This window comes from Oryctolagus cuniculus, chromosome 7, assembly GCF_964237555.1.
Source record: "Oryctolagus cuniculus chromosome 7, mOryCun1.1, whole genome shotgun sequence".
Lineage (NCBI taxonomy): Eukaryota > Metazoa > Chordata > Mammalia > Lagomorpha > Leporidae > Oryctolagus > Oryctolagus cuniculus.
Genome location: NC_091438.1, coordinates 153,068,619 through 153,081,502, shown reverse-complemented (window position 1 = coordinate 153,081,502; position 12,884 = coordinate 153,068,619). Strand labels below are relative to the sequence as shown.

General features: G+C 61.0%; 1 protein-coding gene across 1 annotated transcript in view; it reads right to left on the bottom strand.

Annotated features, from left to right (window-relative positions):
- Nucleotides 1-1,360: 1,360 nt before the first annotated feature.
- PADI2 (peptidyl arginine deiminase 2) overlaps nucleotides 1,361-12,884 on the bottom strand; it is a 38,865-nt gene continuing 27,341 nt past the window's right edge. The window contains exons 10-16 of the mRNA XM_070079226.1: nucleotides 12,532-12,639; nucleotides 10,730-10,881; nucleotides 8,699-8,843; nucleotides 8,009-8,102; nucleotides 6,335-6,420; nucleotides 4,284-4,412; nucleotides 1,361-3,638 (exon numbers count right to left, since the gene is read on the bottom strand). Of these exons, the coding sequence (XP_069935327.1) occupies nucleotides 3,405-3,638; nucleotides 4,284-4,412; nucleotides 6,335-6,420; nucleotides 8,009-8,102; nucleotides 8,699-8,843; nucleotides 10,730-10,881; nucleotides 12,532-12,639 (948 nt within the window). The 3' untranslated portion in view covers nucleotides 1,361-3,404. The remainder of the gene's footprint in view (nucleotides 3,639-4,283; nucleotides 4,413-6,334; nucleotides 6,421-8,008; nucleotides 8,103-8,698; nucleotides 8,844-10,729; nucleotides 10,882-12,531; nucleotides 12,640-12,884) is intronic.

Genomic DNA, 12,884 nt, shown 5'->3' with positions numbered 1-12,884 from the left:
GCAATATCAGTATACAACAGGCCTCAGGTTCAAAGACTTACTGCAAAAAGAATGTGAGATATCTCGCTACAATTTTGATTACGTGTTGGAATGATACAGGTTTGGCTGTAATGAGTAAAGGCGGCATATTATTAAAATTCACTTCACCTGCTTTCTACTTTGCTGCTGTGGCTACGAGGGAATTCGCAGTTACACACGTGGCTTGTGTTAGATTTGCACTGGAAAGGGTTCTGGGAGTCTCCAAATGGCCTTCAGCAAACCACGAGGTGGGTGATTGGCCAAGGTGCGGAATGGCCATCAGGACGAATTTGTTTCCACGTCAGCGACCCTTTAGGGGCCACTTCTTGATCAGCCTTGCTGCGGCGTGGCCCCTGTGACCTGGACAGAAAAGGGACGAGGGGTCCCGGGTGTTCAGCCTGGCGGTTACAATAGCTGCGGCCCACATCGTAGAGCCTGGGCTCCATTCCTGACCGCAGCTTCCTGTTCATGCAGACCCCGGGAGGCAGCGGTGATGCGCCAAGTGAGTGGATTCCTGCCCCCGCGTGGGGGACCTGCATCAAGCTCCCTGCTCCTGGCTTTGCCTGTCCCCACCCCCGGCATGTGCGGAGGGAACCAGCAGATGGGAAAGAGGTCTCCTCTGTGCTCCCAAGATCTGTATTCGCAGGGAACTGGAACCATAGGCAGAGCCCGGACTACAGCCTAGGTATGATATGGGACGTGGGTGTCCCAACCAGCGTCCTAACTCTAGGCCCAGTGCCTACCCTATATGGACTGCTACCCCAGGGGTCAGATCCTAAACACCTATGTGTTACCATTCCTTATGGTAAGAACATGATCTTGCCAGCACAGTGGACACTGCTGTGACTCCGCCCACATCCTCTTCCGGCTCCGGGCCACCATTCCCCAGCCCCTGTGACTGTTCCTAATGGCCGCTGTGGGTACCGGTGCCCCCTGCTCACTCAGAGCGCCACAGTCCCCAGAGCCCCGAGATCTCAGCCTTCGGACAGAACCCCTGCGGAGCCACACCCCTGTCACGCTGCTCCCCTTTCCTTGTCTGCCCCCCCCCACATCCCTTTCTTGTTTTTTTTTTTTCCGGAGACGTTTTCTTAGGAAGTCACTTGTCCCCAAATGCTCATCTCAGAGTCTATTTATAGGGAACCCTCCGGGAAAAAGAGCGTCAGGCTGTATGGTGGATTCCGGTCTTGACCGTGGGTGGAGGCCAGTGGGTGTGAGGCGGATTCCAAGCCCTTGGGGTCCTCTGGCCGAGAGCCTGGCTCCCGAGCCCGGGACAGCGGGCCTGTCTGTGTCACCCCAGGCCACGTCTGTGAAGCCGCAAGGAACAGCACGCAGCACCGCCATGTCTGCCCCTCGCACCGTTTATTTCATTGTGCTTTAGCCAGGCTGTCCCCGAAGCATCTCCGTCTCCACCAGGGTCTCTGGGCCACAAAGCTGACCCCGTAGTCAGCGCTTGCTGTCTTCACCCCCCACCCCCTGCCCTCTCACAGTTATTTCAAAATCAAGATTGAAACAGGAAGCTCGCTGAGTTTTGCAACACAGAAGCATGTTCTGCGCCTACATTTATGGAAAGCTGGGCATGGGGGGAGCCACGCGTCTGTGGGGTATGGCCACAGCGGGGGCAGTCACACTGGGAGGGGGCGGGCAAGCGGGATGGGAATGGGTGTCTGAGTCGTGGGGGCCCAGGAATATCAGAGGTGGCTGCCTCGTGTCTGGGGAGAACTTTCGAAACACAGCTTGGAGGGTACTGTCTCCACTTACTTCCCTGCGATAAGATCGTAGGACAGAAGGACAGCAAACCCGGAAACCCGCATCGGCCAGCCACAGGCACCCGTGACACACCGCGTCTCAGATAAATACCCCCGAATAGGCACTTGGTGTTTGCAGCTCTGGGGCTGGAGAGAGGCAGAAGCCACTGTGCCCTTGGAGAAGGCAGGCGACAGGGCCCGACCTGACCAGTGGGACCGGCCCAGCCGCGGGGAAGACCCCACCAATTTACCAAGGCAGGAAGCGAGGTGTCCTGTGTGCTTCCTGGGTACGGTGGACTGGCATTTCCAAAGAGCATGTGACTGTCAGGGCACGAGCTGGCCACTGGCAGGTGCGCGCTGCATGTCGGGAGCTGGCCGGTTAGCAGCCGAGTCCAGTTTGCTACTAACCACTGGTCGGTGGGGCTTCGGAGAGTTCATGGGAGATGGAGTGAAAGACAGAGTGCGTTTTCCATGAACATTCTGAGGCGCCCTGGTGTTCTCGGAGCCCAGAACTGTGCTCTGTGCTCAGTGGCTAAGGAAGAGGTGTCCATTGTGTGGGGGAATGAAGTGATTCGAAATGAAATTTTCATTCCCCACGAATACAAACGCAATAGGCTTTCCTTGGTTATCCGTCTGTTCTTTTTCAATCAAAGTGGAATCATAGCTCACTTTTTCTCCTGGCCCTGCAGGGAATTTTTGGTTTGAAACTGAGTTTTTTTTTTTTTTTTTCCTTTTTCCCAGCTGGAACCAGAGAATGAGCCTGGATCTGGCCAAATGAGAGGGTCTTTGACATGCTCTGGTGTTTCCATGGAGCAACCCATCTCGGAGGCCAGCCGCCAGCCCAGACCTGGGCATTCGTGCCGGGGGCCAGGCGGGGGTCCCGATGCGTGCGGAGGAGGGGCGGGGGGCATCCTGATCCAGGGCAGGTCGGAATCTGCTGGGTGCTGTGCTTGTCTAGCTGCCTGGAGAGACGGCGGAAACAGGAGGCAGGGAGAAGTGGAGCTGGTGGGAGGAGGGCGGTCGGGGAGGGCCGGGCAGGGGCAGGTGGCGTCGGCCGAGCCGGGACATCCACACCCCGCCGAGGCCGCTGGGCAGCCGGCCTGGGGAGGAGGAGGAGGTCGTGGAGTATTCTGCCGACGGGAAGGTTCTGGGAGATGATTGGCCCCTCAGGGAGTGGGGAGGGCTGGTGGGTGACAGCTACGGTGGAGAGACGGCCAGAGGGTTTGAGAGAGGCGTGAGGAATGAACCATCTGGCGAGGGAGGCGGATTTGACATGACGACAGCGGTTCAAGGTGTGCCTGGGGTCCCAGGGTCCCCGCCACGTGCACCACCTTGACCTTCAGGCTGCCAGGGGAACTGCCATCCCAAAATCTCCTGCCCATCTCCCCTCACTCCGTTTTGGACTAGAGACTAGGAGAGCCCCCGGGGAATGGCTGGGGTCCGTGGTGTTTTGTGTTCGGTTTTGTTTCTCGCGTCAGAGCTGGGCAGACGTGGCCGAGGACCAGCTGTGTTTAGGGGGGACAGGGCGAGGCCTTCCAGCGGGGTCATCTGGTCCGGGTCAGACTGGGGAAGGGCCTGGGGGAGGGGCGCAAGGGGCCTGGAGAAGGCAGGGAGGGAGGGAGGCGCCGGGGCCCCCGCGGGTCAGGGCACCATGTGCCACCATTTGAAGGTGAAGGGCTTCCGGTGCACATTGGTGCCGCAGTGGACTTCCCCCAGAAACTTGTGGTAGGCGGAGATGTCGTCGATGAAGGTGCAGGCCAGGCCCAGGGGCTCCAGCAGCCCGCGCACGTGCGTCTCCAGGCAGCACTCCTCCTCCACCTGGGGCCCGAACGGCTTGGGGATACCCAGGTCTTTGTTCAGCACAATCATGTTCACCTGCGATGGGGACCAACCCTTTCGTGAGCACCTACCACGTGCCGGGCTCCTCGAACCCTAACCACGACGCCATGACGCGGGTGCTCTGACGGCCCCCTCCGTGTGGATGGGGAAACTGAGGCTCAGAGGAGCTGCGCACCTGGGCAATCTGCCTGTGGCCGTGTGTGCGTGCGAGAGTGTGCACCTGTGTTTGGGCACGCAGGCAACGGTCTGCCTCAGAGCGTGCATGTCCACATGTGGATGGACGCACACATATGTTGGCCTGCATGTGTATGCATGGGTGTGCATTTACATGTGTGTGCATGAGTATATATATATGCATCAGTGTGTGTGTGTGTTGGTCTAACTCTTTCTATGGATGGAAGACTGCCTTCCACCATAACACATCGCCCCATACATAAAGAGTTTTTGCAAAGAACTTTCCTGACTGTTAGGGTGCAGCAGGATCCCCAGTATCCCAGGGAGGTAGGACAAGCAAATCACCCCCAAGAGGGAAGTGCGAGGGCCTGGGGTGAGCTCACACAGCAGGGGCTTCGCCTGGACTGGCACCCGGGTCTCCGCACCCATGGCCACAGCCCAGGGGTCCTTGTGGGCCTGCCTGCCCCTCCCCCGGCTCAGGACAGGGTCTGGGCCCCAGGGCCTCACCATGTTCGGGAAGAAGGCTCTGGCCTGGCGGCCCTCGTCCATCTTGAACAGAGCGGGCAGGTCAATGATGTCTTGCTCCGTGAGGCCCAGCTCCTTCTTGAGGATGTCACGGTTCCAGTCCAGGCAGCGCTGGGCAGGGGCGGAGGGCACGCAGGTAAGGGGACACGCACTGCGCCCACCACGCCCCTGCATGTCTGCAGCCTCAGGCCAGGGGCCTCGGCACTCCAGAGCTTGCACCTGGGGCCGCGTCCCCCCAGGCTCAGGCACAGCAGCAGGAATAATGAGAGCAAAGCAGAGGAAGCTTCCAGAAGCAGCGCTGAGCACTGACCCGTGCTAGGTGCTCCCCACATGGATCCCACTGGCTCTCCGGGGCCCGCCGTGAGCCACAGTAGTCCCGGTGGGGTGATGCTGATGATGGTGACAGCCACAAGTGCCCTGCACCGTTCTAAATACTTCACACAGATCACGTCCCAAAGCCCTCCTGATCTTTTCATTTTCAAAACTTGGTCCCTTAAAATCCGCTCATGCAAATAAATAGAGATTTAACGGAAACGAATAGGACTGGTTTCTATTCTTGGCCATAACCCTTGAGACTTAGAGACCGGAAGGTGGGATCCAAGCCTAGACAGAAAACTTCAGGGATCTGGGGTCTCCTAAAACTAATCAGAGGTCAAGGCATGTGACATTTATCTTTTTTTTTTTTTTTTTTTTTGATAGGCAGAGTGGACAGTGAGAGAGAGAGACAGAGAGAGAAAGGTCTTCCTTTGCCGTTGGTTCACCCTCCAATGGCCGCCGCTGTAGCCGGCGCACCGCGCTGATCCGATGGCAGGAGCCAGGAGCCAGGTGCTTTTCCTGGTCTCCCATGGGGTGCAGGGCCCAAGCACCTGGGCCATCCTCCACTGCACTCCCTGGCCATAGCAGAGAGCTGGCCTGGAAGAGGGGCAACCGGGACAGAATCCGGTGCCCCGACCGGGACTAGAACCCGGTGTGCCGGCGCCGCAAGGTGGAGGATTAGCCTATTGAGCCACGGCGCCGGCTGACATTTATCTTTTGTTCCTTTTTAAAAAAAAAAAAAAAGATTTATTTTATTTATTTGAAAGGCAGAATTACAGAGAGAGCAAGAGAGAGAAAGAGAGAAGGGGACAGACAGAGCGAGCGAGAGAGAGAAGGGGATGGGGGGGACAGAGAGAAAGGTCTTCCATCCACTGGTTCACTCCCCCAATGGCAGCAACAGCCGGGGCTGAGCCAATCCAAAGCCAGGAGCCTCTTCCCAGTCTTCCTTGTGGGTGGCAGGAGCCCAAGCACTTGGGCCATCCTCTGCTGCTTTCCCAGGTGTGTTAGCAGGGAGCTGGATTGGAAGTGGAGCAGCCGGGTCTCAAACCTGCGCCCACGTGGGATGCAGGTGCTGCAGGCGGAGGCTTAGCTCACTGTGCCCCAGCGCTGGCCCCGTATACACAAGTCAGGAGCTTTCACCGTATGTTGAAGGGGGCGCGGGGATGGCATCGTGGAGCAGCAGGTGAAGCTGCCGCCTGCAGTGCCACCATCCCATCCGAGTGCTGGTTCGAGTCCCAGTTGCTCAACCACCAGTCCAGTTCCCTGCTAACGCACCTGGGAGAGCAGGTGGCCCTTCCGGCTTTGTTGTCGCCATGTGGGGAGTGAACCAGCAGATGGAAGATCTCTCTCCCTATCTCCCTCTCTCTAACTCTGCCCTTCAAAGAAATAAATACATCCTAAAGAAAAACAAAAGGGGTGTGCGACTCCCCCGCCCCATCGCGGCTCTGGCCTCACGGAGGCCTTGGCTCTAGGGCACTGCTGGGAACGCCTTCCTTCTCGGCGCCATCTGCTCCTGGCCGATGCTGACCCGGGCACCTGCCCGCGGTGCCCCCTCTTCCCCTCCGTCTTTAGCATGGGTGTATAGCAAGGACATGGCCGCCACACTTGCTGGGGCTCTGCCCTGTGCGCATGTGCACCGGGACAGGAGCCCTGAGCCCTGGGCCATTCTCTGCAGGAGCCCCAAGGGCGTGAGGACGCGCGCCCGGCCCCGCCCTCACCTGGAAGTACTGGTTCTCCTGCGCGAGGCTCTCATTGGACAGCACCTTGTTGATGGTGATTCGCTTGCTGCTCATCCCACCCAGGCCTGTCGGGGGCAGAAGACACGGAGAGGGTGAGCTGTGCATCCCTGGGCTGGGTGCCGCTCTGCCAGGGCCCGACAGCCCCTGTGCTAACTGCTGGACTGGGAGGGAGGAGGTGGGCTGGGCACAGACTGGGGCTGGGGCGGGGTGGGGCAGTCGGCAGGCTCTGCCCAAGGAAGGCTGCACACACTCCCTCCTGCAGGCCGGGCCGCGTGCCCTGAGCCAGGATGGAGGCAGTGGCCGCTTTGCTGTCCCTCTGGCTGGTGGGGGATGGCCCAACGGGCCACGTGGTTCTCCGGCTGGAGCCTGCTCCGCAGGGCGAGAGGCTGAGCAGGGTGCGTGTGGCAGAAGCAGGGCTTTCCAGGCCTGTAGCTGGCCAGCGGCAGAGACTGGAGCTGCTCGGCCCTGAACCCCGGCTGCCTCTGCTGGGGTGGGGAGCTTCCGGCTTGCAGGCCCTAGGAGGCCGCTGATGTCACGTGGTCTGGCCCTGCCAAGGCAAGTGCAGACAGACTTGAAGTCCCATAAATCTACAGCAGGCTTTTTAGGTGGATAAATTTGTATGGCCTGGTAAATGATGTCATGAATATCCAAATGGCCCTTGGCAGAAAAAAGTTCCCCACCCCTACTGGTACAAAGATAATGGTTCATATAGCCTAGGGGTGGCTGTTGGGCTACATTCACTATAGAAAGAAAGCTTCCAGAAGGCCAAGACCCAAGCCTGCCGATCCACGCAAACACCCCTTCTGTCGGTGGGGAGGTAACGGAGGGAGGAGTTCTCTGGTTGGTCTCGTCTGACACCTGTCAGGAACACTCCTGGGACATGGAGGGCAGGAAGGGCCTTGCCCAGACCTGGGAACAAGGCTTTGGGAGTGAGATCCCCTGGGGATACCAGCCTGCAAGGGGCGGAACTAATTTAGGGGGAAAAAGGGTGATGATATAAACAGAGGTGATGGTTATTCGGCGTTGCATTAACAGCCCTGGCTTATGTACTCACCCACGGCCCAAACGATGCCTACGTCTGTTTCGGCACGCTAAGAACCACAGCGGAAGTCCTGGCGGCCTCCCACCTGCCGGCCGTCTCCACCTCCTCTGCTTTCGTCCTCCCCTGACTCACTTAAGTGCGCGCCGCACCCCAGCCCACGTCCGGCCCCACCACGTGGACGTCTGAATGAAGCGGGTGGCTTCCCACGGCAGGGCTGACAGCAGCGAGGCCTGACCAGCGACCGCGTCTGTCGAAGGCCACCCCCCTCCCCGAGCCCGAACTGTACTTTGTCGATTTCTCTCTCCGGCCCCGTTCCTGGGACGTGGCTCCTAGGTTGCAGCTTGTAGGCCAGCGTGGGAGTGGGCGGCCCTGCTCGGGTCTGGGGCCGAGTCTGGTGCCCACTAGCGCTCGGCACTGTTGGTGACATGAGGGAGCAGAGGGCAGCTCGGGGGTCTGCCTGGCCACGGCAAGGGTCCCAGGGTGGCCCCACAAACCCCAGGGTGCGCCAGATGCCCAGGCAAATGGAGTTTCACGGCCAAAGGGCTCATCTGCCCCGCGCTCCTGAGGGCCTCTGGGGCTCCAGTTCCCTGCAAAGGCCTGGGGCCACTCACCTTTGAACAAGATGGCCTCCCCATGGCCCTCCTTCTGCTTCTCCCGGAACAGCTTGTAGCAGGCTGCGGTGCTGGCCATGAGCAACCGGAATTGCTGTGAGAGACAGGCCCCGGGGGACAGCGTCAGCACGGGGCGGTGGCCAGGACAAGTGGGCCCTCCCGCCCCGAGGACCCGGAGCCCTGTCTGCACGGGGCCTCGAGCCTCCCACACCATTGGTCAAAGCTCATAGCCACGGCTGGCACTGCAAAGAACTTCCCACGGGGCTCAGAGGCCAGGGCATTTGTATGGAATTTCCAGGGTGCGCAGGCACAGTTTTGACTTCACGGAAGAGAAGAGCCCCTGTCTGGAGCTGGAGGCCCACACCCCATTGCTGTCCACAGCGTAAGGCCAATGCAGGGGCCGCTAGCACCGTGCCACGACTGGACACTGAACTCGGCCCGTCGGGATCAGATGTGCGTCAGGAGTAAAATATGCCCCCGATTTTTAAGAATGAATAATTTTCCATGTGGAAATGCTGATGTTTTCTGTTTATTGGTTCACGAATGCACCTGCCACAGTGACCACGTGCAAACCAGCTTCAGCCTACCTCCTCCTTCCTCTGTCCGTGTCCCTAGACCCTGCCCTCTGCTGGCAAAGGCTGGTAGTACATGGGTTTGCCACTCTGACTTTAGCCTCAGGAGTTTGCTCACCGTGGTGCCCGGGATGGGGACGAAGGTCATGAACTCGTCCACGTGGCCCACGGTCAGCCAGTCTGAGTACAGCTCCACGGGCGCCTGCACCTGCTGGGCCTGCAGGAAGTCGCGCACCACCTTGGTCATCCTCCGGCCGCCAGACCTGGAGCAGGCGTGGACGGGGGACAGCCCTTCAGAAACTGCCCAGGAGCCGGCCTCACAGAGGCCCTGCAGCAGGGGTCAGCCAGAGCCCGGCCCGAGCCTTGGCGGCCTCGGCAGAGAAGTCCCGGGAAGGAGCCCGAGTCCCGGGACTGAGAGACCCCGGCACAGGGAGGGCAGCTTTTGGCCAAGAGGTCGAAGGAGCGCATCAGCCACAGTCACAGCCGCTGACAGGCGCAGAGCCTCGCTCCCAGCCTGAGGATGCCGGGGGAGGGGGCGGCCAGCTTCTGTTTATTTGTTTATGGGAGACACAGACAGACACACACACCAGAGACAAAGGCATCCACTGGTTCATTCCTCAAACACCCACAAGGGCAGTGGCTGGGGGGCTCTACTGGGGTCTCAGGTACTCGAGTCACCCCCCACTGCTTCCAGGGTGCGCCTTAGCAGGAAGCTGGAGTCAGGAGCAGAGCCGGGACTCGAACCCAGGCCCTCTGGTGTGGGCTGCGGGCATCCCAAGGCGGGTCTTACCCTCTGCGCCAATTGCCTGCTCGAGTCCGCCTGGCTGCTGGGGGGAACTGGGGTACAGAGATGGCTCCAGCCCCCCCGCCAACCCATGTGCTTCTTTACTACGTTAGCTTCTCTTCACTTCAGTCAGTTCAAGGGCCACCTCCTCCAGGGAGGCCCTCCTGACTTCTAGACCGCTCGAGGCCTCAGATCTCCCCGCTGACTTCAGAATATAACCTAGGGACCTTACGGTGGCCACGACTGTCCCCTCTGATCCGAGCCCTGGCCAGTCCGCCCGTCTTGCACCTCCCTCCCTCCTTGTTCTGTCCGCTGCAGCCCCACCCAGGGCCTTGCCCTCACCATGCCCCGTGTTCCAGATCTTTCCCCAGGTCTTCCAGGGGCTGCCTCCTTCTCAGCGTCCAGCTTCCACTCCCAAGTCACTGCCTGGAGACCACAGCAGCTGAGGTCCTCCGGCCCCAGGGAGTCCCACTCAGCGGCCATAGCTGCCTCTCCTACTCCCCTACCCCCCGGCCCCGCGTGAGCTCCCTGGGAGCTGGGGCCTGTGTGACCGGGTCACGGCCGTGCGCCCAGAGCCGAGGACAGCACTGGCACCGAGTAGCTGCTACACGCTTGTCTCTGAGAAGCCGTCCCCTTGCCGTCCGCCCCTCGACCTCACCAGGGCGACCCCAGGACCCTGCTGAGTCCTGGAGGCCAGGGGTTGGGCTTCACAGCTGGGACCCTGGGTGTGACACAGTTCACAGTCTGGGACTAACTGATGGGAGCTGAGTGGAGCGAGAGGAGGAGGGCAGGTGACCGCGGCCCGAGCCTGTGGCCATCCTGAACACAGAGCATCCTGTGTGACTCGGAGGGACTTGATGCCCAGATCCTGGCTGACCCCACACGTGCAGGCTCCTGGCAGCCCTTCTGTGATGTGAGAACCACAGGTGCCGTCTTCCCAGCCACTGCCTTGACCCAGGAAGAATCTGACTTTTCTTTGGCCGGTGGCCTAATCGGGCAGGGAGTGGGGACAGCGTGGACAGGCCAAGGGATCCAGGGACTCAGGCTGCTGGGGCGGGGCCATGTCTTCTCAAGTCTCTTCCGAGCATGGGCTCCCCGAGGACTCCCTCGCGTCCTCCTCCGCCACCCCTTCACCCGGTTTATAATCTCAGCATACACCCTGCCATTTGGGGAATTAGATCCTAATTCACACTAAGGTGTAAAGGCTGCCTTGTTTTCTCCCTCCGAGGGCATCTGTGTATTGAAGAGCTGTGGGAGGGGTCGTTCTCCCAGCCACTCCCTCGGTGTGCGAGTGACCCAGGCCACCCCACAGAGAAACGGCAGCCTCCCCGCTCCCGCCTCCCCCAGCCCCCGGGCTTCTCTTACAGAGGGAAGCTGCTCCCGATGAGGATCCGGCCGAGGGGGTACGTCTTGCCATTCACGGTCACTGGCGGGCTGACCTCCAGGTTCCCAAAGGAGTCCAGACTGGTGACGGTCTCGAAGACAGGCTCTCGGGTCACGTAGCCGAAATCCGGGCCCTGGGCAGAGGGTGCACACCTGCCATTGGTCCCCTGCAGCCAGGAGTCCTGGGCCCCCAGAGGCCACCCTCCTGTGACCACTCCTTGGCCACCTTCGGCCTGGTGTGATGGCCGCAGAGCCTCCTGGGAGGGCTGACCGGGGTGGGGCCGGGGGACCAGGATTACCAGGGGCAGGGCAGCAGCCTGCATTGTCACCCCCAGAGATTCACTGCCCCTCGTCCCCAACAAGAGACTTCTGATCCTGACCCATTGCAAGAAGAATTCGCTTGTCCGCCCGGTGCCAGGCTTGGTCACGCGGCTGGCCTTGGCCAGCTAAGAGCAGAGGCCGTGGGAGCCCCCGAGAGCGGCCGCCAAGTCCCCTTCCTCTCCCTGTGCCGGGAGCGCGGCCCTGGCAGCCCGGGGTTGCTCCTGTCGCCTGAGCTCTGGAAAGAGGCGGGCACGGGGCAGCAGAGCCGCAGAGAGCGCCCAGCGGTCAGGCGGGGGGCCCGGCAGCGGCCCCAGAACCCTCCTTAGCACAGAGCTCCAACGCGCTGTGACGGCGCCAACGCCGGCCGCCTGCATTTTCAGGTTCCTTTTTGGGTGAGGTTGTAGGAGTCTGGTTAGGGAGCTTGCACAGGGCCAGGACTAAGCTTGCTGGACAAAAGTCCCCGTTAAAAAAGCCCTTGGAGCCAGCGGGTACGGCTCGTGCTGGCCCGGCTGACAGGCTCCGGGATGGCCTGCTGTGCCCGGTGGGGCGGGCGGCTGCGGCTTAGCGCTTTCTCACCCCGGGGCCGCGGCTGGCTGAGCAGCAGTGGCCGTTCAGACACAGGTGGGCAGGCACCCAGCACAGGGCCGGCCCTGGCCTGGGCCTCAGAACAATGCCACGCAGCTGTGACCTTGGAACCAGGCCAGCCTGGCGTGCTGGTGGCAGGTGGCGGCCCAGGGAAGAGACAGAGGCGAACCCTGGAAGGTCTGGGTTCTCACGCCTGCGGCACGTCCCGCTCGGGGCTGGGGGCCGCGGCCGACCAGCTCGCCAAGGACACTCACCGGCACCATGACAGCAGCGAGTGGTGCCTGCACTATGTCAGGTGACCGGTGCCCTTGATGGTCACGGCCACCCTGGGACGCTGACCCTGTTTCTGTCCCCACTTTACAGATGGGCAAATGGAGGCTCGCGGAGGTGAAGCTGCTCACTTAGGAGGTTCTGTTGCCGCTAAGGGATGGGATCAGGACACAAGGTTTGGTCTGATTCAATTTATGCTGTTGGCTTCGCCGCAATGAAGGGTCTGGGTTAACGTCCTCAGACCGCGGTGCGAGCCTGGCGAGGGCTGGCCTCTGAGTGGAGCCGGGGGGCGGGGTCTCAGAGCCACCCGGGGAGGCCCCAGCTGCCCCTGGGGTCGGGGGGGACACCTGTTTCGGGGCCTCTGGGGCTGGGTCTTGCCGTGTCTCCCACAGTTCCCGTTCCCCACGAGAAAACTCCGCGTTTTGGAGAAACATCAGCTTTCAGAGTAGGAGAGGGCCTTAGAGGTCACGATCCCAATGGGCCCATTTCAGAGATTAGGAAACCAAGGCCCGGGCAAACAGACTAACTTGTCAAGGGTGCCCACGCTTTCCTGACCGCTGTGTCCTAGGGGCCCCGACATCACCCCCAGGGGGCCCTCCACCTCGCACCAGGAGCTGCTTTATGGGGAAGTCCTTCAGGTTGCCGTCTCGGGGGGAGTCCAGCACCACCGGGAAGCCTTTGTGGGGGGCCTCGATGTAGCCAAATTCAATTTCATCCTGTAGGAACAGTGGGGGGGGAGTGTCAGGTGAGCCTGGGGGAGGAGGGGACACAGGGCTGGGGAAGAAACAGGCGACTGGCGCGAGTGGCAAGCGGCGCAAGGTGCACAGGAGGAGAGAGACGTCAGGCCCGCGCTCCCTGGCTCCTGGCCCCGTTCTCCTCCCCAGGCAACCACGGCGGTGCATCGCCCGGGGCAGTCTCCCCGTTACACTTAGCATCTCCTTGCCAACCCATCCCCGGTTTT